The sequence below is a fragment of the Lytechinus variegatus genome, chromosome 17 (assembly GCF_018143015.1).
Source record: "Lytechinus variegatus isolate NC3 chromosome 17, Lvar_3.0, whole genome shotgun sequence".
Taxonomy (NCBI): Eukaryota; Metazoa; Echinodermata; class Echinoidea; order Temnopleuroida; family Toxopneustidae; genus Lytechinus; species Lytechinus variegatus.
The window spans coordinates 6,766,785-6,791,337 of record NC_054756.1 but is presented as its reverse complement, the minus strand read 5'-3'; the positions used below and the strand labels follow the sequence as shown (position 1 = coordinate 6,791,337).

The 24,553-nt window shown below is 37.1% G+C and overlaps 1 protein-coding gene across 1 annotated transcript in view; it reads left to right on the top strand.

Annotated features, from left to right (window-relative positions):
* The first annotated feature begins 1,338 nt into the window (after positions 1-1,338).
* Positions 1,339-24,553, top strand: part of LOC121430531 — a 37,491-nt gene continuing 14,276 nt past the window's right edge. The window contains exon 1 of the mRNA XM_041627825.1: positions 1,339-2,068. Coding sequence (XP_041483759.1) covers positions 1,984-2,068 — 85 coding nt within the window. The 5' untranslated portion in view covers positions 1,339-1,983. The remainder of the gene's footprint in view (positions 2,069-24,553) is intronic.

Here is a 24,553-nt window from a genome sequence, read left to right as displayed (position 1 = left end):
CGTAAGACGGACAAACCGGGGACTCATCAATCTGAGTCAAATGACTCACTTTTTTCTTAAATAAGTCTGAATTTTCACGACTCATTTCAAGTGAGTCATAGAGTAATCAGACTCATTTGTAATGAGTCATGATAGACTCATTTGTAATGAGTCATGATAACTCGCATGGTCCTTCAAGTGTTTCGTTATACGGAAAAACCGGTGACTCGTCAATCTGAGTCAAATGACTCACTTTTTTCTGTCATGCATCATATTCATAATTACAAAGTGCTAAGTTTTCAGGCCTTAATATCAACAAACTTCGGGCTATCATTAGGCTTGTAGGATGAGTTCCTTATAACTAAATTACCCCATTTTCAGAATGGAGTACCGACAAGTGTCATCTCGCGCTAAGAAGGGGGAATAGGAAAATATAATTATTTAAATAAAGAAATAGAATAGGCCCAGTTCGCGCTCGCATCATTTATCCTTATCCACATTACAATTTTCCTACAAGGTGCTTGATATAGTGCTCCTTTTTTCAGATGAGTTTATCAGCTTCTTTCAGCTCGCGTTTCACGTTCTCATTATCTTTATTCAGAATGTCCAGATTCTAGGTCTAAATGAACGAACGTAGAGGGCAGCAACACACGTGTGTTGTTGCCCTCTATGTTCGTCGGTCTAAATCCTATGGTCTAAATCAAATTCAGATCACTGGCGTGCACGCATATTTATTGAGCTTCTCCTTGATTAAAAACGTGTTTAAACATTCCAGTTCCAGATCAGAAAATCCAAATTTATTATCTGCTCGCGCTTACCGCTCGAAATATTAATATAGAAAGATATCCAATTATCCATCCTGTTTGGGGTACGTGAGAGGTATCCACGACCCCCCCCCCCCCATACACACTCACAAACCCACAAACACACACAAAAAATTGTTTCTCAGCCACTCTTAAGATGTGAAGGGATTTTCATTGCCATTAATTATTGATCTACTAATATCAGACGTCATTCAGTCTGGAGTCTGGACTTTAGTTGAAAATTAGTATACCAGATATATTTATTTATTTATCTACCTAGCAATCTATCTATCTATCTACCTATCTATCTATCTAATAAGTATAGGGTGGCTCCATCAGTAACTGGGATATACTGTTGTCCTTGGAGGCAAAACGACAAATATAAAAACATACCAAACATAATAATAACGAAAAACGTACAATGTGAAGTTAAGACAAACAAATTCTACAGAAAAGAACAACACAATTCAAACCTTTTATACAGGCCTACATCTATTATGCATGATGAGGCAAAATATATTTCGTTAATTAACTTTTCTCAAAATATCTATTATTAGGAACAGTGATTAAACTCACCTCCCATGCATCGCTATTGTATTTACCGCACCTTATGATTCACGAGGAGTGGTGGTAAACAATGGGAGAAAAGGGGTAGGACTAGACCTTTGGTGGAGCTAAAAATGAGTCCTGCGTTCGTTGGAGACTGTGTGATCGGTTCCGAGTCAATAGAGCGAGACCATGGGATCGTTTTGGGAGAGGCCATTTGCATATGAAAATCCACCTTTTCTAAAGCACCCATGAGATAACAAAACGTTTTATTGTGTTGGACTGCGAGGAGTAGGTGTTCGCCCATCTGTATATACAGCAAGCAATGGAGAGAGAGAGAAATAGCTTAAGCATGTTGTCATCGTGCATGTTATCATAATCTGGGCGTGCAAATTGATTATGAAATAAATTAACAGGTTCTTTTGATTCTTTCTGTGTGGACTGTGTACATATGTTGCGCCGTCTTCCATGCGTATATGGAACTCTTACCCATTGTTGTTTTGGCAAGCACCTGTGTACTGGTCTTCTTTGCCAATCTGAACCAGTACATGTTATTGCCGTAAGCGAAAGTTGGAGGGGGAAAACCTCATGACAGGACTCAAAGGACTGTGTTTTGTGGCACGACTTTCCTTTTAAGGACATTCTCTCTGGAACGATGAGAGGGCGGATATTAAGTATGGATCGTCGGAGAACCTTCGGGATAGTAACGTATGCCTTCTTCGCTGCTACGTGGCGCCATGGTAAGTCAACGAAAAGAAAAAGCATAATGTAGTTATGTCTTCAATGCGTTATTAATATACTCCATAATAGTATTCAAATATTTTTTTTACAAAATGATTCTAAATGGTCCATCATCATTAATACTACAATAACACAGTTAGCCTATGAGCAAGAGTGTTTTCCGCCTCCTTTAAGAAATAAAAACATTTAGATAATGATGAAGAAGGTTATTCATCATTAGGGACATAATTCAGTTGACGGTGGCGGCGTTGATGACTGATTGGGATGAAAAGTTCGTATGCCGTGGGAAGTGGAAAAAAATGGTGGCTAAAAATATTGTAAGATTTGTTAATGACGATGGTGATGAATGCCGAAAATATTAATGTTATTCAAATAAAGGTGGATAATTTAGATATCATTAATGTTACGCTGATGAAGAGGGTAATAATGATTTTTTTTATATTGTTACTATCATCTTTATCAGTATTAAGCCCAATTTTTTTACTCTGCATTATCATTATTAGGCCTGTTATATTATCATCATTACTATCGTCATTATCATCATCATCTTTTCACCGTCATCATGATTATTGTTATCATCATTATAGTTATTGGTTTTAATATGGTCACCTTTATTGTCATTTTCATCATCATCATCATCGTGACCACCTGCACCACCACCACCTGCACCACCACCACCATCACTACCATCATCATCATCATCAACATTAGTTCCACTTCTCATCCGGAAAATGCTCTTATTGTTCAGTCGGTATATAGTGAGGACATACTCTGTAACCTTTATTATGAATGTAAGGAACAAATTCGAATAAATCATGTTCCTCTGATTATCGTTTGATAGGCTTGTATATATATCGTTACACGTGTTTGCCTTCTATACCTTGTCAGATTAAAGCCTTCAAGTTTCAAACCATTTCGCATGCTTACATTGTCAGAGATATTGATTTTATTGGGCTTTGCCTTACACCAATGCCGTGATCTAAAAGATTTTTTAATGGTATAAGACTTACCATTGATGACCTTCTTTACACTGGGGTGAGAAATCGATGTTTTGTTTCCAGCTGGGTCGTTATATTTCCAAAAGAAACGCGGAAGAGACGTCCCCCGACGATATTCCGCACTATTAAACAGTTGAAGAATCACATTCATATTCCAGCAAGGATTTATATGATAATAGTGAGTTTGTAGATTTATTTGAATATTCTGTGATAAAAGAATATGGCAGGCCTAACACCCTTGGACATGCAAGGCGATTTCGTGAGAGTTTGGGGCCCCTGTGTGTGTCTGTAGGGGAGGGGGGGGGGTGACAAGACAGCCTGACAAGACAGTAATAGTGAGTGTGACATCATCGACTGACTCATTCGCATATTAATGAGTTGTGCATATTACTGTTTTGTGAAAAATAAGCGAAACTTTAAAATGCCATAACTTTCTTATTATACATCCGATTGTGATGAAATTTTCAGTGTTATGCTAGTTTGATTTTTTCTATATTTATTCAAATCAACATTTTGCTGGGGTGGACTTGACCTCTAAGAGCGTGTGGGAAGTTCTTTTGGAGTTTGTGCCGATCGAAGGTGAGCGTTTCGGCACCCGGCTTCTGTTGTGGCGTAGAAAGCATCAGATCAAGTGAAATTGTTAATGGTGATTCCGAGGTTTTAAGGACAGACTTTGAAGAAAGTTGCAATTATTAATTTTTTGCTTCAATTCTACAATAGCAGAGGAAATTGGGATGTTATCGTTTCCTTCAAAATATAGCGTATATTGTTCATTTAACAGTTTTGTAAAACTGAGCACAAGTTTAAAGGTGAAGTTCACCCTGAAGAAAAATTTGTTGTAAAAATAGCAGAAAAAATAGTAAAAATTATTGCTGAAGGTTTGAGGAAAATCCGTTAAAGAGTAAGAAAGTTATTAAAGTTCAAATTTTTGGGTTTGTGACGTCGTAAACGAGCAGCTGCCCCATGTGTTATGTAATATAAAATGCATGAATTTCAAATTTTGTATGGTTCCTGATGACTTAATTTTGTTTTCTATTCATGATCGGGTGTGAAATGATTTGTCTATTGATATATAAAAGGTACAGTGAAAACTATTTTCAATTTTCTGATTTTTTACCATTCTCTATGTAGGATTGCTGCTCGCATATGACGTCACAAATCAAATAATTGAAATTCTAATAACTTTTTAATTACTTGATGAATTTTTTCTGCTATTTTTACAATAAACTGTTTGTCCGGGTGAAGTTCCCCTTTAAATAAGGTGTTGGTGATTTATTTCACATCCAATCGAGATGACATCGACACTCTAAAGACACATATTCTAGCTAAACAACTCTGTTCTAGTAAAATACGTCTAGAAAATAGTCAAATATGACTAGAAAATACGTCTAGAAAATAGTCAAATATGACTAGAATAACAGTTGCACCCAGCTGACCCTATTAACTAGTCATTTTTGACTGATTTGTTTTGTGCAGAGGCGGGATAGCGTTTTCCACTTTATTAAATATTATCATTCCTCGGCTCTTTTAAAGGGTAATTTACCCCTTTCCAATCTTTCATTTTTATCGTGTACAGTGTAATACAAAGCATATCGGCAGTGTAGTCACAAGTTGAAAACTATCTCAATAATTACATAAGACATTTTTTTTTTACATAACGTTGGTCTATTATTTCTATCGATTTTAATTGCTTAGTAACTGACCGAAAGCTGAAATCAATCTGGAAGATTTGACCAACATAAAGTTAAAGGGAAAATAGATGTTTGATTGGTAAGATATTTCTAAACGTGTAAATTTTACAAAATGCTGGGTTTTGTAACTATTTCCTCACAATCATGCCTTTTTATAATACTCAACAGCGGGCTTCTCTCTTTTTAGAGTTTAAAGCTTATCTTCTTAATATTTTCGCGCCAGTTCTTATTCAATGCCGCCACCACGTTGAAAAGCAAATAGGCCTCTCTATTTTAGTGTCAATGATTGTAAAAAAAGTATCCTTAAAGAGTGTTACCTGTTGATACACTCGAGATAAATATATTACAATATGCACGGGAAGAAATGTGTGAATTCAAATTTCCAAACGGCCTTGGTATTTGATGGCGAATCTACTCAAGATCACACCTACATAGTCCGCAGTCTACGAAAAGGCCTTCCTGCTGGCGTTTCGATGGGCATCGTGCGTTACAAGTTCATGCTTGAGAACAATTAGGTCTTTTCTTCAATATGGGTAAATGATTACCCGATTATCAAAGAATAAGAGTTGTAGAATTACTTATTATCATTGCAGGCCTTTGCTTGAAAGTAATCAAATGCCACTCAGATATTTTCTACCCTTGATATACATTGTATGTTCTACCTCTGTATTTTTTCACATTGACGTGTAGTTAAGTCAGCATCTGATTTGCTTCCACCAGAGTAGTACATAGACAAAATTCAAGAATCTGGATAATAATATTATTTAGTCATTTCCGACCCTTCTGCCTGAAACGTTGTGTGGATTGTTATATTTTAGCCAAGTATTTCCTCATTAATTTTGGTGCCACCCGAAGCAGGGGGAACAGTTAGCAATTGGCCGTGCAGATTTGGAATGTATTCACCTTCCTTCGCTAAATTTGAACAAAAGGATCCTCGCCGCCGAAAGAATTGCGACAGACAGAGCCTGCGTTCCGCGCACGAATTCGTCACAAAAGGCATCACTTTGAGGTCAAACTTAATTCGTTAACCTGCAGATTGCGATTTTGTTTTTCCTATCGTAACCTTGTGGGTTTTTTTGCAAGGCTGGGACTCATTTAGCAAGCACTGACAAAATGGAAAAGTCATAATTGTCGACAAACGGTTAGATTTGATGTTCAGCGTTGATCATGTTGATTGAGGGGTTAATCAATACTCTACTTTATATATAAATTTAAACGACATGCATATGTTTCAAGCAGTCTGATCTATCAATGAAACATGAAAGCCTATACAAGATGTGATAAATATTTCAGAATGATAAATCTACATGTATAAATGTGCATGAACGTTTTGTAATTGTTTTGACATTGGATTCATTTTCTCTCTCTTTCTTGTGTTTATTGATGATATCCTGGAAAACTATTTTAATTTTATTCGCTTTTGGTAAAAAGCGTCTTTCAACACACCCTATGATCATGATGATCATGATCAGAAGGATAGCATACTGTATCTTGATGATTTTATATAATTTTTCCTGACTTGTTTTTCAAACACGTGAGAAAATGCAAAGTAACTATCTCAATAATCAACTCGGTATGGTACGTTGATCATGATGAATGCAGAAAACTAATCAATATGAGCATTAATTTACATGATCAGTGTTATTGTCTCGCAAGATTTCTTCCGAACAAAAACGGATTTTTTTTTCTCGATACGCCCTTGGCAAGCATAGAGGAGTGTTCATGGTAATATTTGCGTATAGGTTTGGAAGAATGTAATGAATATATTTATAGCCGTTTTCACGTTTGTGAGAGAGACATAAAGGGTGAGAGAAAAGGAGAAAAGAAATGTATATGAAAAGTTAAATGATTGAGAAATTGAAGATGAGACAAAACTTAAATAAGATGAGTTATAGAACAGAAAAGGTGTGTTCGTTTGTTCAACAGGGAAGCATTAACCGCAGAAAACAAATGCCGAGTACTTCAGGCAGTAATTGAAGTTTTAAAAACGCATATTTTTATAGAAAGATAACACGTATTTGTTGACTGTTCATGAGCGAGCCATCGATCATGTTGAACTTTCAAACGCCTTCTGAGTGATCTTGTAAATTTGCAGAGTAATTAAAACCCCCAACAGTTAAATAGTTCAACATGTCTTTTAAATATATCAGCGACAACAATAAATGTACACATGAACTAAAATAGATATCAAGGGGTCGTTTCATAAAGCTGTTCGTTAGTTAAGAGCGACCTTAAGAACGACTGGTGATCCTTTATTGTGGTAAATTGTATATTCATTGACAAAGGTTTAGCGCGTAAGGAAGGATCACCAGTCGTTCTTAAATTTACGAACAGCTTTATGAAACACCCACCAGGATCGGGGGATCGTTTCATGAAAGGACTTGTCAGACGTTTTATCTGGTTACAGCCCGATAGACCGCGGGTCCGTTAGACCGCGGGTCCGATAGACCGCGGGTCCGTTAGACCGCGGGTCCGATAGACCGCGGGTCCGATAGACCGCGGGCCCGATAGACCGCGGGTCCGATAGTCCGCGGTGTGTGTAAAATTATGATCAGGACAATATAGTGAAATCCATGTCATCAAGAGGTCAAAAGGCCATTGATACGAGTCCATGGGGTTCTATATAACGATGACCCACAGGACAATCGCCCTTTGATATCTCCTTCAAGGAAAATATTATCTCCATATTTTTATCGTCGGGGACTGTTACCCCCCCCCCCCCCGGAAATATGCCCTCTAGACGCCATACGGAGCCTCGGAGTTAAGGCATTTTCACAATTATTATTTTCATAATTATCTGGGGTAATTGTCTGGAGAGTAAATTTCCGGGGGTCGGGGAGTTAACAGTCCCCGGCGGTAAAAAATATGGGGATAATATTTTCCTTGAAGTAGTTGTCAGGGGGTGATTGCCCTAATTGGGATTTCAGGATTTCAAGGGGAGGGAGGGGGAGCAAATTTGACCTGATGTTTGGCGCCCATGTGTACTTTTCGAAAATGGCGCCCACTCCCTCCCGGCCAGGCTAACTTAAATTATCTTATAATCACATTTAAAAAAATAAAGACCACTTTTTAATGTGTTCTTGAAAAAAAATCCATGAATACATAAATACCAAAAGGTAGGGAGGACACAGGGGCGGTTCCAGCCTTCGCTAATAGGGGGGGGGGGGGGTGGGCGGAAATTTGTTTCAGCCATATTTTCCCCGATCGGCAGCTCGAAGATAATTTTTGTTTGTTTCTTTGAAGGGCTAGTCCTCATTATTCACTTCTTGGCTTTATTCTTATAAATTAATACATAATATCATAATCCTCATTTATATGATGCGAGCGCGAACGCGAGCTAATTTTGGGGGAAATTTTATGTATTTTTTCCTAAAATTTGAACTGATTCTGGGCAATGTTTGTTATCCTGAAAAAGACATGTATGCAACTTAATAATTACTACGAACGCAAAGCGCGAGGGGAAATGAACTGATGAAAAAGATACATGTTAAAGTAGCATTTAACAATCAAATAATGCGAGCGCGAAGCGCGAGCTGAATCTTTTTGAAATTTTCACCCAAAGAAAGGAAATTCTAAGCACTTTTTTTAACTGAAGCAGAAAAGGTATATGAGTAAACAATTAAAGCAAGCGCGAAGCGCGAGCGGAAAATTTCTAGATTTAGTCCTATAATATTTACTGAACGAGACACTCTATTCATAATTTGTAAATCCTAAAAAATATGAGTATTAATAATGCGAGCGCAAAGCGCGAGCAAAAAAAAATTATACGGTTAAACTGGTACCTGTTAAGGACTGCTTGCACTTACCCATGAAGGCGTCACATATTTCAACAATCAAAAAATGCGAGCGCGAAGCGCGAGCTGAACATTTTTGAACTTTTTTAAAGAAAGAATGGAAAATTTCAATCAGTTTTTGTAATCATGAACAGGATAGCTATGTAATTTAACGATTGATGCGAGCGCGAAGCGCGAGCAGAATTTTTTTTTCGAGATTTAGACCTAAAAGTGGGCCACTCTGTTAATGTTTTGTAAATCATCAAAAGGATGAGTAATATGGGGTCTTCCTACTTTAATAATGCGAGCACAAAATGCGAGCAGAAAAGTTTTGATATTGTGATCTGAAACTGGATAATGATTTAAATTAGAGAACAAGTTGGGTATCTGAATAAACATGCGCGAGCATGTTTCATATTTAGACCTAGAATCTAGGCATTCTAAATACAACTTTAATCATGAAAACCATGAAACTTTGATAGTCCGATCTGAAAAAAGAGTCAATTTCAGCTTTATATTTCTAGCACTTTGTAGAAAAATTGTAAGGTGGATATGGATTGCACTTAAAACAGAGCTGATATTATTATTACTTTGAGTTTTGACATAGGACCGGGACATCCTTACGACATGCCATCATATGAAAATGATGACTATCTTCCTATTCATATTGCTAAGCGTGAGATGAAACAAAGGGACAATTTAATTATTAAATTTATATCATATTTATTAATGCCTATGAGGACGCGAAATCTGATGATATCATGGCATAAAACATTTCACTTTTGTGATTATGAATAGGATGTATCAGTTTATATATTTCTAACCATTAATGCGAGCGCAAGTCGCGAGCTATAATTTTTGATAAACTGTCATGAAAAGGGGATTTTAAGTAGTTTGTTGTATAAACAATATTGAAACATTTATATAACTCGCCAATCAAAATGCGAGCGTGCAGCGCTCTAGCTAGGGATATTTTGAAAACTTTATGGAATACACGAAAATATAGGTACCTGATAAATCAAAATTTGCGAGCGCGTAGCGCAAGCAGCAAATGTTAACATTCAAACCATAAAATTGACACTTTTACAGAGCACTTTTTAAAAACCAATTTGTAAATTACACAACATAATGAAAGTTCGATTTCCGAGGTGAAATATGTGTTGTATATTGACTTCCAAACTTGATATTCGAACTCCATATTGAACAAGATATGTAAATCACCTAATAGGCAATGTGAGCGCGAAGCGCGAGCGAAAGTTTTATATAGTTGCACGAAAGATTCTTTTTATTTTCCAAGTCTTCCCCTCATCTTATTTCATGCCTTCGTCGTCCTTCTCTTCCTTTTCTCCTCTCTTTTTCCTCCTTTTTTCCTTCTTTCTTTCCTCTTTTTTTTCTTTTTTTGCTCCGCCAAGAGGGGGGGGGGAGCTCGGCCCTCTGGATCCGCCTATGGGGACAAGGGGCGGGAAAATATGACAAGCAAAAAAGAAAAGGTTATCATCGCCAAAGTAAGGTCATCTTGTCCCAAAATACAAAGACCAAAATAGTAGGGGGACATTTGATATTGTGTCCCCCCTACTATTTTGAGTAGGTGGGACACGTCCCCCCTGTACCCCCTGGGATTTCCGCCCATGATGTAATATCAATGGGAGCGCGAAGCACGAGTGATTTTGGGTGGTTTCAATTTGGTTTAACTTCTCATCAGAGTAGGCCCTACTAGAATATTGTGAACGGGAGCTGTAGTTTCTGTACTGTTGTTTTAGTATACCCTTCAATATAATTAATGATAACCTCTAGGAAATATGCAATCTCGACTACTTATCCTCATCAGTGGCGTATTTATTCAGCATGGGTGCAGAAGGGAGGGCCGAGGGCACCAAGATAAAAAAATGAATGAAATGGGGGGGGGGGGGGTAGACGTTGAAGAAAATCTGAGATTTTATTCTTGAAAAACACATTGAGGTATCTCACAAGGCCTAAATAAATAATGAGAACGCGAAGCGCGATCTGATTTTTTTAAAAGAATTTTCCTGTATTTTATCCTGAAAGCCTAAGTCAGGGGCAGACCCAGCTTCCGCCAATAGGGGGAGGGGCCATTTTTTCACCCATATTTTCCCCGATCAGCCGCTCAAAGTTGATTTGTCCAAGTGCCGTAACAATTTCGAGGGGGCTCGATATGGCGTATCGCATAAAATTAATAAGAAGTTGGCAGTGAGCGAAGCGGGCAAGCAAATATGTTGACACTTTTATTCCAAATATACAAGGTTGTGATAGATTTTGACATAATGTTTGGAAAATAATAGTATATTTCATCCTAATCCCTTTCCTTTTCTCTCTATTTTTTCCCAGCCTTGATTCTCTCTTTTTTGTGGGGGGGGGGGCAAACGCCCATGTCCTAACAGTCATTTTCTAGATTTACTTTATAAGCAACATAAATGTGTTATAATCTCATAAGCCATATGCAAGCTAAAAATTAAATTTCATGTATATTGTCCTGAAAATTTAACATTCTGGGCAATGTTTGTGAACCTGAGCAGGACGCGTATGTAACTAGATAATTACCACGAGCACGAAGCGCGAGCAGAAATGTTAAATATTATGGACTGGTCGAAAAGTTAGTCATTAAGACGATACATATTTCAACGATTAAACTGAAAATTTTTGATATTCCAACCTAAAAAGATGAGATTTCAAATCCCCCAATGGGACATTCGACATTCATTTCCATGTCTCTTTTTTTATCTTTCTTCCCATCTTTCTCTCTTTTTGATATTATTCTCTTCCTATTTTTTCTTTTTCTTTTCCTTTCATTTCTTTTCCCTCTTCCTCTTTTTTCCTCTTTCCTCCATTACTTATCCCTCTTTCTTTTTTTTCCTTTCCCCTATTCTCTTTTATTTTTTTTCTTCTCTCCCTCCCCCTTCCACTCTCTCTCTCTCTTTATTCTCTTCTTTTCCCCTCTTCCTGTATCTCTCCTTTTTCTTATTTATTATTCTTATTATTATTAAATATTCTTCTCTTCCTTCCTCTTTTTTTCTTCTTCTTTTTCCTCCTTTTCCTTTCTCCTAGCTTTCTTTTCTTCTCTTCCTTTTCCCCTCCTCTCTTTTGTCTCTTCTTTCCCCCTGTTCTTCTCCCTTTTTCTTTGTCTTTCCTTTCCCCCTCTTACTCTCTTTTCTATTATCTTCTTTTCCCATCTTCCTCTCTCTTTTTATTCTCTCCTTTTCCCCTCTCCCCCTCTTTTTTTGAGCGGGGGGGGGGGTGAGGCAGTTCCCCCTCGCCCCCCATGGATCCGCACCTGATAGAACCCCATGGTCTCGTATCATTTGACCTTTGGACCTCTCGATGACATTTGATGTATCTGATCATAATTTTACAAGCACTGCGGACTATCGGACCCGCGGTCTATCGGACCCGCGGTCTAACGGACCCGCGGTCTATCGGACCCGCGGTCTATCGGACCCGCGGTCTATCGGACCCGCGGACTATCGGACCCGCGGTCTATCGGACCCGCGGTCTATCGGGATGTCCCCTTTTATCTGACAAGTCCCATTTTATCCGACCGTTTCCAAGTAACAATACCTCCCTGCCAATCAAAATAAAGGAAAGTGTCGGATCTGACCAAAAAATGTCGATGAAACACTCCCCAGGTACGCAAAAGGAGACGGCGAGAAAGTTTTACTTGTCTGTTTAGCCTACAGTGCATCCATGCACCCGGGAGCCATTTTACCTAGATTTTTTCAAGAACCATGATTTAGGAGGGGAATATTATCTGAAGCATTCCCCTTTCTATTATCCTTGCAAAAGTCTTGGTCATATTTGCGATGGACCCACTCTTAAATCGGGCATACAGGGGTATGAATTTTTATGATCAATAGGGAAATGAAAAAAATTAAATGAAAATCCAAATTTTATTAGAAATAGAAAATCTGAGAATATTTTTTTTTCCCGAAAATTCATTTTGCCCGATTCATCGTGGGCCCGGCAGCCACTCAAATGTTGATCGCCATCTTTTTACGTCTTTTGATGGGGCTGACGCGATCGGGGTTTTGAACTCACGATCTCCAAGTTGTGAGACGGACACGCTAACAACTGAGCCAACACACCGGTATATTTGTGTATGGATTGCAATTAGACGTAAATGTATCCTTGATGTTACAGTCGTTATGTTTCTGATTTCAGATAAGACACATTTTGATTGTCTTTATTTGGGTGTCGGTATTTATGTCAGAAATCATCTGATCATCACCATTAACATTGCTTTGTGTCTTCCCTCCGGATCAAAATTTCATCGGGAGGGCGGGGGGGGGGGGTGGTAAAATCGTATAAAAATGAAAAAAAAAATACATGTAAGTTTATTTTCAAGTTTCAACTAGTTCGCGAGACAATCGATAATAGTCTACACCATTAAAATACATGTTCTCGATCAATTTCGTTTGAATACATTTCACATTCCTTAAGATGTTGCGACAAAACAACAGCGAGAATTTTTTTTCCATCTTGCATAGAAAGAGACAATGTGCATTAAATTGGAATAAGAGAACATGTTTTCTCGTCGCGCGTCACAGAGCATGGGGGATGGGTCTAGAAATTCCCCTCAAGCGGGTTAAGCTCTGCTCGACAGTAATACGTTGGGTTTACGTCAGTACGATATTGAGCGATCAGAATGGGGAAAATTCATACCCCCCACCCATCCTATTCTTGAAGTTTTTATGACCAATGGCAGTTCCTGGTCTTTTTGAATATCATGATAATTCTAACTAGTAATGATAATAATAGCTGCATTTATAAAGCGCTTTTTGCCTGAGGATATACAAAGCGCTGCTCCTTTCCCCGACTTTAGATTGAGCTACCATCACCGGCTCTCAGTGCATTCAAGGAAATAATCCTGCCGGGTACCCATTCACCTCACCTGGGTCGAGTGCAGCACAGTGTGGATAAATTTCTTACTGAAGGAAAACACACTGTAGCTAGGATTCGAACCCATGACCCTCTGTTTGAAAAGCGAGGGTCAGAACCACTAGACCACGACGCGCCCATGCACGACGCGTATTAATGTCATTGCTTATTATTTCGAAGTTGTGACACATGATAGGTCCATAAACACACTGATGAACAGTTACTGGCAGTGAGGGGCAGGCCGGGTAACAGCCCAAAAATTTAGTCGAAAGGCACACTATTATGGGCAGATTATACATGGAGGCACCCCCCCCCCACCTGCCCCTTACAATTATGATACTACCAGTTATTAGGGCGTCGTGGTCTTCGGTTATGACTTTCTTCAATCTGAAGGGCGTGGGTTCGATCCCAGCTAAGCGTGTTTTCCATCATCAAAAAAATCTACCCACAATGTGCTGCACTCAACCCAGGCGAGGTGAATAGGTACCCGGTAGGAAGAATTTCCTCGAATGCTTACCCTTTAGGTAGCCGGGCTATAGTTTGGGAAATGGCTTATAGCACTTTGTATACTCTGGCAAATAAAACCTCTATAAATCCAGCTATTATCATTTATTCTATTTGTATAATTATTTAAAACACACATAAACTTGAAATCTGGAGACCTTTATATGTCTCCCCACTCATCCTTCATAAATTTGTTAAATATTCTTCTGGGTTTTTTTCACCATACGCTTTGAATTTAATATTTTTACACCAGTCCTTTTACTTTGAATCTTATTCTAGCAATGCCATGTCCCCCATCTGTTTGGTAACCGTAATAATGATTTGGTTTTGTGCACCCCATGTAAATTTGAGTTTGCCCTTTGGTGTGTATAGGGTGTCTGTGTGTGTCTTTGTCTGGATACGGGGTTAGTGTGAGGGTGTGCATGTGTGTCCATGCTTGGTTATAAACGTTTAGTGGGTGTGTCCTTGTGAATGATTTTATTCTTCTTTACAATTATTTTTTTCTGATAACTCATATTCCACCAAATAATATACAATGTATACCTTTATTGTAAATTCATGGCGCAATTTACTTTTTAAACTACAATGCCTGTATGTGTTATTAACACATATTACACTCTCGGAATAAAACTTTTGAATCTTGTCCATCAAAAAAGTAACCAAACATAATATTATTTGATAACTGAGCCATGCAGAGTACGTATTCCCACTGTCACACAAGCTATATGTAATGAAAAATTTTGTCCATTCGGGGGCGATCCGAGCAAATATTGGTCATTTCTATTTGCTGATTTCCCCTGTTGGTATTTAAAACTGAATCTTCTCTATTGATGTGGTATTCAACGAAGGACATCAAATGTTTGCCATTGGTGTTTGGGTAACAATAATGCTTCCCCGGTAAGAGCACAGAAGGAATCGAATTATGTAGACTTTATGGGCGGGTATAATGTCAAATATGCACGAAAGTGTGACAAATTCTTTTAAACTGGACATGTCTCTGATCTCCCTGTCAGCATCATTGACACTTTGTCAAAATAGATCCGTTATTTTTATATTCATACAAAACGCCTAAAGTGCAAGCTCACCCTAAGAATTCAGTTTATTCGGATGCGAAATAAGAAAGTTTATTGTTCGCTTATTTTCACAAACCAATATGATCGATGTAGCGCAAGTTTAACAGTATAGGAAGCCGAATTTGCTTCACATCCATATTTTTGTTTGTGTATTTTATAATTTGAAATATAATATATTTCTATACTCCTCTACTGATTTAAAGTTGGTTTGATTCCTTTGATGAATCATTTAAATTTAGTTTATTGTAAGTCAGGGATAGGCTTCCCTTTCACCAAAGTTATACAATTTGGATGGTTAGTTGTGTTACGAGACAAACCATTTCAGACTTCAGAAGAGTATAAAATTATTTGATTTGTACACATGATTGTGCACGTTGCCTTAAACGGTAATATTGAGTTAATCCGCCCACTAAATGATCTTATAGTGACCTGCAATTCTACGTGAAATACTGCTTAAGTGGTGTGTGTGCTTTGGGGCACGGCCACCACGTGATTGATTATTGAGATGAAAAAAAGAGAGTATCGACCGGGGGGGGGGGGGGAATAAAACAAAAATGACAGTACTGAGTAAGCATGATAAGAGTGCGCTGGACTTTGTGCTATAAATTATGATAATTTTTCTTTGAGAGAAAAAAATAAAGCTCCTTGTTCAGGATTACATCACTTCTTATGGGAATGCCCTTATGCCGCCTCTATGAATGTTTCCAAATCGCAATTCATTTGATTTAAAAATCTTGATATTGCTTGTAATTTGTATAACTGGTTTGGTCATTCGTTTAAACGTGATATTAACAACATAGCCATTAATTTTGACGAAGGAAAAATGGTATTCACGCCTTGATGACGATGTGACGATAGGCCTGATAATGATGATGACGCGTAATTACGACGACGATGATGATGATGATAATGATTATGGTCATGATTCTAAAATAGTTCTTAGCCTGATGATTATGATAATCATAGCATTGAGTGTGAAGAAAGTAGACAGAATGAAGAAATTAGGTAACAGAATTTACCAAGGAACGTAAGATACTTGTATATATTACTCGCATAATTATGTTGGGCTTCGGAAAATGGCGTGATTACTGCATACGGGCTATTTTATGCAAAAATGTGGGTTAAGAGTGGACTCTTTTCACAGACTAGCCAGGCGTGTCAAACGTGGGATGATGAACTGACACTTGTCATGGTCATTTTCAGTTCACTTATATTTACATTACTCTTTATAACCAAAACACTTGTATATAAATTATGACTGGATCGATATATGCATGATATTTCGAATATACCGTACTGTGAATTAGTTGTGACGTTGCACAGCTATTTTCAGCTCCATTCATTATTCGTTTTCAACAATACGAGTTTTAAATTATGTCAAGGTGAGCTAAAATAAGAAGAAAAAAAATAGGTAGGCATATATGTGCATGTAAGTGGAAGCTTTTTTGTCAATTTTTTTCATTATGTGTCAAATATTTTCAGGCATAATCATGATACTTCATTGAATTTCAAATCTGTAGCGGTAATGAAGTTAATGTAATACATGCCTTTCTATGATTACAGGTTGAAAATATGTGAATGAAATTGAACGATGATAAGAGACAAAGTAGTATAACAGCATCGCTCTGATGACAAACATTATGCAGCTGATTGTACATTGAACATGTTTAAAAGTGATATTGTTTTTAAAACTCTCTCTTTCCTACTACACTATCAGTCTTACATCGATGTCCCGTAAACATATTAGCTTTCCACTCTACTGCATATGGCATGATTTCACAATGATTATGCATTCCCTTTTCTATTAAGGATATAAACCTATTCAGAAATTTTATTGCACTTAAAACGTCAGCTATGCTAGATCGTCATGCCCCAGACACCTGTTAGTGATGGAAAAACAAATCTGCAACAAAAGATATGCATTTCGTTGGACGTCATTTTTCTTTAAAAAGGAAAGAAAAGCATCAAATTCTTCATTGGCCACTGATGTGGAATCCCGCGTAAAATGAAAGGTCCCAACGTAGGCGTATCGGGGATAAACAGCGTCCTCGAACCTTTGCGTCTCCTTCAAAACCGTGTCGCTGGTTATAATTGCTTCTTCAGTTTGAAGAAGTATTTGAACTTTAGAATGAACTTTCGATGTGCATTTATTATCTTCTTCCTTTTCCCCTTTCTTTTCTGTTTATTTTGTTACATCCTTTTAATCCCCTCTGCTCCGTTTCTATTCGCTTTCTCTTCAATTTGCGTTTGCCTGTTTAATGTACATGTACGTCCCGACAAGTAGTGCCAGTCCTCAACAGTATGGTATAGACTTTAATCCAGATGAGGGCGCGCAAGGGTATTCTTAAATTGGGACATGATTGTTCTAAATATATAAATCATTAAAAAAATCATAGGGATAATTGTGCAGCCATATTAATACACACACACATCCTGGCACCAACCCACCCTCACACACATATATACATAATGTGTGTGAGTGTGTGTGTGATGGCGTGTGTGTATATATTCTTTGTTCTTTCCTGAATTCTCTGCTTTTTCCCCTATATCTCTATTTTCAAGTACTTGAATACATGCAGTATCAGGGGGTGGTGGTCCATGCCCACTGACGGTATCATTGCCCCTGAATCAGTGATCGAACTGATGGTCTGCAGGGAGGTGTGTTATTGAAGATCACAATTTTATTATGCGAGAGAAAAGGCGCCAATGTAGCTATAGGCCTGTGTGTAAATGATTGAGGAGAAACCATAAAAATAGGCCTACCACTCTGCAATAAATGCTTGCCAAATTTTCTCTGCATTGGAAGCCACATCATTCATTTTAAAGGTTTTTTTTTCTTTAGGCCTAAATATTACGCCACCTGTATTTTATACACTGTAAAAACTGTGATATTAAAACTGACACCAGTTGGTGTTAATAGAGGAGCACACCATGAGGTGTTAAAATTACACCCTAGAATTTGAACAAAACACCAGAGTGTAAATGTAACAACAAAAGGTGTTGTATAACCTCTACAGGTGCTAAACTAACACTGTCAATTTAACAACGGTGTAAAATAACTGGTGTGGTCCTCTATGTACACCGGTCAACACCACGGTTTTTGTTGTGTATCTTTGTATACGAACATGTAAAAAAAAATGGGGGAGGGAATGCAATCTGTATAATCTATGTTGTGGTTATATTTTACCAACAAAGTTCGGGTTTTGTGTGGCTTAAAAGCTATTATGAACAATAGCAAAATGCCTGGATTTGATGTCGCCATTCTAAATTAAAATGTATCTCGGCACAAATGGAGCATAGTTGTTTCTCTGTCTCCTCACAATACTAAAGACATGCATGACTGTGCTTAGAATATACACCTAATATGATTTTGTCAGTTTGTCGGTAATCTTTGCTTGAAATCTCTTGTCATTTTTTTTTACAGGGCCTCAAAAATGATTCGTTACATTTTCTTGTTAAGCCAGCACGTAACGAGACAAAGGCAAGTCAAACTAAAATGCTCAAATGTTATTTTCTCTCGTAGAACAATAACAAACTAACAAATGGCGAAATGGAGTCGATGATAAAATCGTATTTGGGCGGGCATGCAGTGATAATGTAGCCCGTCATGTAGGCATTAAAAGATGAAATGACTAAACGATCCAATGGAAACTATAGTCTGGTCAGTTAGCGAAATTATGTGGACACGGTGGACAAAAGCGTGATTTTTTCTCCAGACCTTTGTTTATGTATAAGAATTAAGAATGGGGTATGCTCCAAAAAATCTGGCTGCAGGAACAGTGAAAAAATGGGTGAAAATGTCAGAATTTATGAGTTCAGATTTGTCTGATATATAGACTAGCGCTAGTGCAAAACTCAATAGCAGTGCATTATTTTGCATTGGATTAGTTCTTGAATTCAGACCCTTTTTGAACAGATCTTCTGTTTGTCCTCGCACCTCAATGCACCAAATATCTGAATGAAGATGCTAACCAAGCCGAAGGGTGACGGTGGAGGGGGTTGAATGTTGGTGTGTATGTACATGTTTTGGTCTTGGGGGAAAGGTGTGCAAGACACATTTTTTGCATGTGTTGGAAATTGTGTTGCCATGGTAACAGTGAATTATTGCAAAAAATAAGGTAAAAATCTTGCAGTTAGAACCACTTCCTCTGTTTTTAACCGATTCTCATGAAATTTGGCACACACATTGGTCTTGAGGTGAAGATGTCTAAGACACACTTTTGTGTGTCTTTCAGAAATCTTGTTGCCATGGTAACAACATATTATATGGTGAAAATTGGGAAAAAACTTACAATTCAAACTGCTTCATCAGTTTTCAATCAATTCTCATGAAATTTGGCACACACATTGGTATTGAAGTAAAGATGTACAAGGCACTTTTTGTGTGTGTTTCAGAAACTGTGTTGTCATGGTAACAAAATATAATATGGCAAATTTAGGTAAAAAACTTTTTATTTTAACTACTTCATCAGTTTTGAACCAATTCTCGTGAAATTTGGTTCACACGTTGGCCTTAGGGTAAAGATGTGCAAGAACCTTTTTTTTCTTTTGCATTTGGCAGAGAGTGCATTACCAGGGTAGCCACAAATGATAGCCAGAAATGTAGGAAAACTTATTGTGGATCAAACTTCTTCCCCTGTTTTTAGTCAGTGCTCATAAAAATTGGAAGAAATATTCTTCTTAGGGTAAAGATTCATATTAAATTCTAAATGTCTTCTCTGCATTAAAATGTGGGGGGCTTCATTAATATTTCTGGGTTTGGGGGGAAGGGGCAGGATTAGTCCTTTAAATCTGACATCAAAGAAGGTTAAAGGCAGTGGCCATTAGAAACATAAAAATGATAAACACTCTTAAAAAATGCATCCCCTTAAGGGCATATAGGCTGGAGGTACACTAGGTGAATATGAAACCTTCCGCTGAAGCAGAGGAGTTCCAACACTGGCAAGCAAAACAAAATGTGTACCCCTTCTACTTTCAACAGCTGATTTTCCAAACCTTAGTTCCACCTCCCCAAGATGTGCACCCCTTCCCATACCACTTTTAGTTCTACTTCCCCATGCTCAAACCAGTCTATACACCTTTGTCCCTCAGGGGTCAATGCATTTTTAAAGCTAGACATTACTCTTTTTTGGGGGGGTGGGGTCTTTAGAAAATGACCTCATAAAAATTACAGTTAAAGGAGATTATGACTAGGAACTTAACCCCCCCCCCCGAAAAAATAGGGGGCTGATATACTTTTTAGTAGAAAATGCCCCCCCCCCCCTTCAAAGGTAAGAAGAGTCCTTTGCACTTCAGACCATTCATTTGAAGTTTAATGCATTCTGATTTGATAAAAAAATTGTTTACAGTACCCAATTAACCATTGTTTATTTATATTCTCCTACTCAGTCTTTTATTCATATTCATATTCCGTTCCTACTCTTTCTTTTTAACTTTCACATCACTCTTGATTTTGAGCTTCACCATGCCATCTCCTTCTGTTTCCTGTCTCTAAGTATATTTTTTCTGACATATTTTAAAGTGTACCTTTAATCATGCAACTAATTATAGAAATATAAATATATACAAAAATCTCTGCACTTGTTTTAGAAATTCACTTGCAAATCCATGACTCGGTAACATACCATATCAAAAATATACCTATGTGCACAATAGATTTTAGCCTTATATTTTCTTTCATTTATTTTTTTCAGTATATTTCTGTGACAGCCCCTGCTTCATGCTTCAAATAAAACATTGATTAATTGGAGGCTTTAAATATTTGAGGCTTTAAATTAATATGCTGAAGTGTAAAGGATTCCCCCCCCTTTTTTTTTGGGGGGGGGGTTAAGTTCTTAGTCGTTATAATTTCATTTTAATCTTTATGTGGCAATTTTGTAAAGCCCCCCCCCCAAAAAAAAAAATAAAAAATGTAAGGGGTGTTTTTTAAGAGTGTTTAAGTTCCTCATGGTCATGGCCTTTAACCTATATTTTTATGTTGTCAGTTTTTAAGGACCCTCTCCGCCCCCCCCCCCAAAAAAAGCCTATAAATATTATTGAAGGTGATTAATACCCTGCGCTATTATATGACGTTATAAAGGGGAATCAAACCCAAATAACACTTGTTTTTAGAGGAAAATGAAAAATCAGACAAGTTTATAGGTCAAAGTTTGAACAATATCGGACAAACCATAACAAAGTTGTGAACATATTAAAGTTATAAACATTGGTAATCACTATACCCATGAAGACTTCAAATTGACCGCATATGTGATGTCATAGTGATGTAAGAAGGCAAGGACCACTCTTCCATGTACTGGAATAATTAATTAGCTAAAATGTCTTTTTTTCAAAAGTTTTACTTCAAATTATATCTTTCTTTCATGAGGACATAAAACATACTACCGGGTTTATATTACGGCCCCAATGGAATAGGGATTTAGGAGAAAACCAAAAATCCTGATAACTACTAGTCTTATGGGAAAGTTGTCCTTGTGGCCTCACCCCTTGTCATAATTTACTTACCCAGTTGCCAATTTGAATTCTACATACTAGTAGCCTTAGAGATCTTAATTTTAAAGCAGCCATAACTTTATTTTGCTTGTCCGATTTCTTTAAAACTTTCACCATTCTTATTTTTCTCCTTTTCCATGCACACAACATTATGACCAAGGCTTGATTCCCTTTTAATACTGAATATGTAGTTCAAATTGCAAGGTTTTTACCTAAATTTTGCCATATAATATGTTGTTCCCATGGCAACACAATTTTGGAAACACACACAAAAAGTGCCTTGTACATCTTTACTTCAATACCAATGTGTGTGCCAAATTTCATGAGAATTGATTGAAAACTGATGAAGCAGTTTGAATTGTAAGTTTTTTCCCAATTTTCACCATATAATATGTTGTTACCATGGCAACAAGATTTCTGAAAGACACACAAAAGTGTGTCTTAGACATCTTCACCTCAAGACCAATGTGTGTGCCAAATTTCATGAGAATCGGTTAAAAACAGAGGAAGTGGTTCTAACTGCAAGATTTTTACCTTATTTTTTGCAATAATACACTGTTACCATGGCAACACAATTTCCAACACATGCAAAAAATGTGTCTTGCACACCTTTCCCCCAAGACCAAAACATGTACATACACACCAACATTCAACCCCCTCCACCGTCACCCTTCGGCTTGGTTAGCATCTTCATTCAGATATTTGGTGCATTGAGGTGCGAGGACAAACAGAAGATCTGTTCAAAAAGGGTCTGAATTCAAGAACTAATCCAATGCAAAATAATGCACTGCTATTGAGTTTTGCACTAGCGCTAGTCTATATATCAGACAAATCTGAACTCATAAATTCTGACATTTTCACCCATTTTTTCACTGTTCCTGCAGCCAGATTTTTTGGAGCATACCCCATTCTTAATTCTTATGCATAAACAAAGGTCTGGAGAAAAAATCATGCTTTTGTCCACCGTGTCCACAAGTAGGGCATTTTTGACGCTAACAGACCAGACTACTATATAAAAAAATGCGCACTTTCTCCCAGTTCGTAATATTTTGCGAAAATCAAGCTCCAGATTCTTTTTCTCCATTTTTTTTCTTATATCATTTTTTTTCGTGGGGAGTTCAAGTTCAAGTTTATTTTTCCATTTCCATTATCAACATTACAAGCAAATACAAATCAAACATACATTATAAATATAGACAAAAACAAATGAAATGTGATAACAATGATTACAAATCAATTACAAGTTACAAAATATTTGTAAAATAGTTTTAACAGAATCTGATATGGAAATGAGGGGATCCACTAAAAAGCATTGCTTGTAGAGCGTGGATCCCCTAAGAAAGTATATCAAACATTTGAGAAATGGGACTCATACGCAGGAGTAAATACAATAAGTTAAAATAGAATATTGGAAATAATAACAAGATGGTGAGTGATAGCGAGAAATGATAAAAAGATGACAGAGATACAGGACGATACTAAAAACTAAAAAGAAAACAGACATGATAAAGAATAGAGGGAAGAGACAAGGAATAAAGTACTGAAAGGGGAGCGAGAGGGAGAGAGAAAGGGCAAAGATAAGTAGGGAGGGGGAGGGAGAGAGATGGATGCACACACACACAGACAGACAGACAGACACAGATAATATGGAGAGAGAGGGTCAGAAAAAGAGAGAGATAAGGGGGGGGGGCAAGACCGAGAGTACAAACGTGGATCAACGAGAGTGTGACTCAATAGATGTAATTGCAGAATGATGTAATTGCAGAAGTAAACAATAAAATCAAAAAATCAAAAATAGCGTGCTTAGATAGTACTAAAAATATACAACTAATTAATTACTTTGGTAAGACAGTAAAAGAATTATTTTTAGTTTTCTCTTAAAGGAGTGGATAGAGGGGGCCTGTTGAACATCTTTATGGAGTGAATTCCAAAATTTGGGGGCGGTGAAAATAAAAGTAAAAGTATTTTGCGCAAAACGAGTTCTTAAGATAGGCAGATGAAAGTTATCGGCTTGTCTGGTAGGATACCTATGAAAATTGTTATTTTGAGAAAACAAATGATTAAATGCAAAAGGAACCATACTATTTTTATACATAAACATAAACTGCCCAAGCTGAAATTGGTATAAGTCTTGAACCTTTAAAATTTTGTAATCAAGGAAAAGCGGATCAGTGTGAGAACGGGGGTGCGAGAATGAAATAATACGAAGGGCTTTTTTTTGTAATAATAATATTTTGTTAAGTAAACTTTGATGGGTATTGCCCCAAACAAGGATCCCATAGTTGATGTATGGTAGTATAAGAGAAGAATATAATGTAAGTAGAGAAGTAACAGGAATAAACGTTTTCAACCTATTTATGATGCCTATATTTCGGGATATTGTTTTGCAAATATTATCAATATGGCATTTCCAGGAGAGTTTGTTATCTACATGAACTCCCAAAAATTTAATTGAGGTAACACTTTCCAATCGGAAATCTTCAATAAAAATGTCAAAAGGTAAGGAATCTATGGTATTACTGAATAAAATATATTTAGTTTTTTGAAGGTTAATTGATAATTTGTTAGCTCTGATCCAATTCAAAATATTAGTTAATTCGGAGTTTATTATGTTAACAAGTGTAAGCGGATCATTGTGAGAGAAGAATAGATTTGTGTCATCAGCAAAGATAATGAAAGATAAAATGTCAGATGCTCTGCAAAAATCATTTATATATAAAATAAACAAGAGGGGTCCCAGAATACTTCCTTGTGGCACACCACAATTAATATTACACAAATTGGAGGAATGGTCATTAAGAAAAACAAATTGTTTTCTGTTAGAGAGGTAATTCCTGAACCACTCCAAGGCCTTCCCACGTATGCCATAATGCCATAATTTATGAAGTAGGATGTCATGATTAATAGTGTCGAAGGCCTTGGAGAAATCCAGGAAAATACCGACCATGTGTGAAGATTTATCGACAGCATGAGCAACTTTTTCAACAAAGGATAATAAGGCGTGAATTGTACTGTGCTTTTCTCTAAAACCAAACTGGAAATTTGAAAAAACGTTGTTATCAT